Source organism: Oncorhynchus tshawytscha, linkage group LG05, assembly GCF_018296145.1.
Source record: "Oncorhynchus tshawytscha isolate Ot180627B linkage group LG05, Otsh_v2.0, whole genome shotgun sequence".
Lineage (NCBI taxonomy): Eukaryota > Metazoa > Chordata > Actinopteri > Salmoniformes > Salmonidae > Oncorhynchus > Oncorhynchus tshawytscha.
The window spans coordinates 49,192,440-49,197,824 of record NC_056433.1 but is presented as its reverse complement, the minus strand read 5'-3'; the positions used below and the strand labels follow the sequence as shown (position 1 = coordinate 49,197,824).

The following is a 5,385-nucleotide window of genomic DNA, read 5'->3' as shown; positions in this document are numbered from 1 at the left end:
AAATTTAGAAGAGTACAATAAGAGTATTTCAGATGATGTTTTTATTCCATTGCTTTGCTACGAAGGCAACCTTCAAGGCATCCAATAAGGTTTGCGCTGTCAGGAAGGTATTGCAATTTTTCAAAAGATCCAAAGTGTTGCTTGTTTTTGGAATTTATTTCATAGTTTTTTTGTGTTTTTATTTTTATTTTTATTGTGCATCCACCGAATACTGTTCTGCAAAGTACTGTTGACTTGGTTTACATAGATTTTTACTTTGTACTTCTATTATGGGAATACAACAACTAATGTTATAACAATAAGGGAATATGGTGTCAAAACGTTAAAATGTGAACATTACCAAATCTGCTGTACATGTTGTGGAATTCAATGACAAAAATAAAAGTTTGGCCTGTTGCAATATTGCAGTTTTCCTCATTGATGCATGTTCACCACTATCATTATGTAGTGTGCGTCTCACATAGAAATACAGAAGACACACACTCATAAACACAGCAGCTGCACCATCTCATTTGGCTCGTAAACATTGCTTCCAGGAGCCTGCCAGCCCCTGCAACATCACATCTTTTATAGCCCTGGTACTGATGCTGCAAATTCAAAGCAAGCTGGGACCATCTGTTATTCACTGTCTCATATGTGTCTGGCTACGGTATCTATAGAGTGGTCTCTGAGGCTGCGTTCAAAGCAAGCAGGGACCATCTGTTTCATAGGTGTCTGGCTGTCTACACTAAGGTGTTTATACCGGAGATGACCTTGTCATAAAATTATCCATGAAGCATTATTACAGGTTTGACTTACAAAAACAACACCAACAGTCAACTGTGCTACCACAACTTGGTCATATGCAAACATTTTCATGCTGTATAAAGTAACTAAAAGTAGTCTTCATTTTTGCTTTGGACTAAATGATCATACGTAGACCTACCAGCATAACCGGCACTCAATTGAACAAAATAATTGTGTTGATACAACTAATTAGATGGCATATCGTATACTTAATCAATACATGAACTCATCTACAGCACAATTTCTTATCCAACCTCATTTCCACATGCTGTATATATATTATCCCACTGTATTATTGATTGTATGTTTGTTTATTCCACGTGTAACTCTGTGTTGTTGTATGTGTCCAACTGCTTTGCTTTATCTTGGCCAGGTCGCAGTTGTAAATGAGAACTTGTTCTCAACTAGCCTAACTGGTTAAATAAAGGTGAAATAAAATAAAATTTAAAAAAACAGTCTAATTTCTGCAATAGGCCTATCGTATTACACCAGCAGAGGGCACAACACACCATGTTGATACACAATTCACGGAGATATCACAGCAAACGGACTTCCTGCGAGGAATGGATACGTTTGTATCCAATATGCTAAATGCTACAATGTCACGATGGAATCCATTCTCCGGACGTGAAGCCAGAGTTAGGAGTCCATTTAGGCCTAATAAAGTTGGCTAATATGCAAACTTGTAAAATTCACATAAATAAGTGGAAAGGTGTCCCATGGGAATATTGTACTAAAAAGTGTATTTATATCAAATACATTGTAATGGTGGGTTGGACCCAAATCATCATTTATTGGACTTTCCAAATATGTATTGAGCAATATCCTTGTGTGCCCCACCCAATCATTTATCCTATTGTGAAAACGCAACTAGTATAAAGGCTTACTGTCGCTTGTGAAGACATTGGTGTGTAGGATCTTGTTTTGTTGCTTCTAAATGAATCAGAAAACTGAACCAACAGACAGCAAAACACGTGCATTGAATTACCAAGCAAGGTTTATTCGATAACTGAATCCAAGTAAAATAGGAATGTGAAGGGAAATATTCAGTGCAACAAAAAGGTAACAGTTTCACATTAAGATAAGACTGAAATAAGACACTGGAGCATTGAATATAAAATGTACAAGTGCTTGCTTGTAAACGTTAAAAGGGGTAAAAAAAAAAATACTTGCACCCAATGACACCCTCTTAGGTAACATTCGAGTTTGTCAATAAACATGCATTTATTCAGTATAAGGCTATGATATAGTAATACAATAATGATGAACTGGTTTGATCCAGTCTTACACACATGATAAAGAATGTGTAAACAGAAAATGTACATTAGTGAAGTCCTTTTAGTCTGTAAAGTCGATGGCTCTACGTGCATAATTGAGATATTTGAGAGCCAACAAGAGAACAGATATTGAGCTTATTTATGCTGGTTGACCAATGTCGTCCTGCGATTAGTACACTTGAACTTGATGTGGCAACAATTGGCATCCGCTGTTCACATGATTCAAAACATTTTGTTTTAGCTGAGCCACTTGATCCCGGAGTACACTTGCCGTTGAGGCCAGGTCAGTGTTTTGAGTTTTTAGGTTATTGACTTTGTCTTCGAGTCTGGATATCCTCTCCAGTTTCCTCTTTCGGCACTTGGACGCAGCAATTCTATTCCGCAGCTTTTTCCTCTCGGCTTTAATGCGCTCCTGTGTGTCCATGTTGATAGGTGACAGTGGTGGACTGTCGCCGAAGCTGTGCAAGTCAGGGACTGTCTGCGGCTCATCCTTCAAGGATTGCAACCGGGAATGTGCCTGTTGCTGCTGTGTGCCACCTAAATGGTGAGAGGGAGGAGGTGGGAAGGGTACAGTGTCTGTGGAGTAATTGACAGTGGTACCCAAAGGCCCATTACCATAACTGTTCAAGTTCGTATAGACGGGTAAGTCCATGTGTACAGTGACGGGAGCCACGTTGGTACTTAGGTCGAGACTGTTCATTTGAGCGCAAGTCCCCCCGTTCAGCTGGTTCTGTTTGTGTAAGTCCTCCAGAGCCTTGACGAATCCCTCGGCAAACTCCTGTTCGTCAGTTACTGACTTGGGGTAGAGGAACTGAGAGGTCGGTGTTGTTACGACCATTCCGTTGGACTGAATGAGGAGTCTCTCCAGCTCCGGGGAAGCCAGTTTCAGCAGCCCAAGGTCCGGGGAGTTGAGAATGCTCTCGGCGTCGCGGAGATGGGGCTTTAGATTAGTGGCATCTACAAGGTTTAAATGAATGTCATTCTTCATCATATTTTGGTAAAAGACCAAATCTAAGATGACAGCAGCTGTAAAAAGTCAGCAGAGCCTTACGACAGAAAGAGGGGTTCCCATAACCTCTCAGTTGCTGTCGAGGAAACGATGCGTAATTTGCATAACATTAAATCAAATGCTCTTTTAAGTTGCCCTACCCCTTCTCCAAGTTCAGGGTACAAATCACCTTTTGCCTCAAATGTTGTCGTTTTTTCCCTTAACAATTGATAAGAAACAGTCGATGGTTAATCTCCCGACTAGAGGGGTAGAAGTTCCAATGTGTGCGCTCGCATGCTGCCGCTACCTTTTCTATCCTCATAAATTCCATTATGTCACTTCAGAGCGCGCAGATTGGACAGAAATCACGTTTTTTTCGTATTTTATTTGAATAAGGGGACGTACTAGCCCCATTGCCATGGAGAATGCGGGTAAACTGCAAACACTGCGGTGCATTGTGGTTTGATGTCATAGCAAATCTTGGATGGAGGCGTGGGGGTTGGTCAAGGCTTGTTTTCTTCCCTGTTCTATTGCTTTTGCACAGTAAAACAAGTCATTGAGTTCTGTTTGACAAATGTTTTTGCACTAAATACCCTATAACATTATTTTTTACCTTGTCCAAAAAGTGTGGTGTAAGAAGAAAATAGCAAATGGAGAAGATACTAGGACTAAGAGTGTGGTTTTTACAATGAGCTTTATAAAAACACATGATATATAATGACTATCAGTGTATTGAAGGTCACACTATTTTCACTAACTGATTGACACAGTAAAGGCATATACAATGTTATAAGTTAAGAGTGACCTAGTCTCATTTTCAAGATTCAAAGTTTATTCACCACAGGGCTGATTCTGACCCGAGTTAAGTGCAAGTAAATGAAACGGAATTCCCTTTTCATGCACTTTTCTCTCTAGGTGTATTCTGACCTTTAACTTAAACATGAGAATAGCATGCTATTCAACTGCTATTAGTTTGGGGTGGAGATCTAATAAATTAAGGTGTGGCGGAGGTGTGTCTACAGATACTTTGTATTCTGACCTTGACTTAATTCCCTATTAATTCCACCACCTCTACGCACAAAGAAAACATTAATAAGGTCTATCGAACTTACCGGTTCCAAGTGGAAAAAGCATATACTTAATTTTTTTAGATTGAAATAACACTGTTCTCCATGCACTGTAATTTACAACTTAATGAGAGCTATTGATAAGAGCTAGGTAAATGAGTAATCCGTTTGGATAAGGGGATTGTAAATATACATTGTTTTAGATCTATTTTACCGTATAATCACTGGAAACGAATGTGAAACCAGTCAAATGGCAGCATTTCATGAACAGTAAAGTTTATGAAATGCTGTGCCATTATGCAGAATTTAAATTGTACTGCCTTTTTACTTGCAGGGATGGGCACCCTCGAATGTCTTAGTTATAGGCTACACAGACTTTCTCTGTTTCCTATTTCTATCAAGGTAAATATTAGCCACAATCAGTATCGACCGTAGGGAGGTCTAACAACCACACATATTCAACTGCCTATTTACTGTTAGTTCCCTTCAGTTGTTACAGCCTACATTATTATTCCATTTAATTATATTGTTTTGTTGACCTATATTTGCTTACCTCTGTAAATGCTGCCACGGCCGTGTGGTTGTTGCTGAGGATTATTATTAGTAACAGTTGATATATAATATATATATATAAATAAAATACATGTAGGCTAATTAAATCGTTATGGAGTGGAGTGCAGACTCAACGAGCTACACAAAATATTCTGTCAGAGGAAGAAAAACTATCATTTGTAAAAAAAAATATATAATAATGAAAAATAAAACAGCAATATATTTTGATTAGATAAAGACTCAATCCCCTGATTTAATACATGTTAGAATCACCTTTGGCAGCGATTACACCTGTGAGTCTATCTGGGTAAGTCTCGAAGAGCTTTACACACCTGGATTGTGCAACATTTGCCCATTATTCGTTTTAAAATTCTTCAAGCTCTGTCAAATTGGTTGTTAATCATTCCTAAACAACAATGTTCAGGACTTGCCATAGAATGTCAAGCAAATTTAAGTGTAAACTGTAACTCGGCCACTCAGGAACATTCACTGACTTCTGGGTAAGCAGTGTGGTGCTAGGACAACAACCTCTCCCTCAACATCAGCAAGACAATGGAGCTGATCTTGGAATACATGAAAACGTAGGACCAAGCACGACCCCATTCACATCGACGGGACTGTGGTGGAGATGGTTGAGAGCTTCAAGTTTCTCGGGTGTCCACATCACTAAGGAACAATCATGGTTTCAAACACACCAACACAGTCATGAAGAGGG

General features: G+C 39.1%; 1 protein-coding gene across 1 annotated transcript; it reads right to left on the bottom strand.

Moving 5' to 3' along the window:
• Positions 1–1,765: 1,765 nt before the first annotated feature.
• Positions 1,766–3,358, bottom strand: LOC112250734 (transcription factor jun-D). The gene has a single exon (XM_024421129.2). The coding sequence runs from the start codon at positions 3,052–3,054 to the stop codon at positions 2,233–2,235; it is 822 nt and encodes a 273-aa protein (XP_024276897.1). The 5' UTR covers positions 3,055–3,358; the 3' UTR covers positions 1,766–2,232.
• Positions 3,359–5,385: the final 2,027 nt, after the last annotated feature.

What these genes read in the sequence shown, in the direction of transcription:
- LOC112250734 (XM_024421129.2), bottom strand. Translation starts at nt 3,054, where the DNA reads ATGATGAAGAATGACATTCATTTAAACCTTGTAGATGCCACTAATCTA.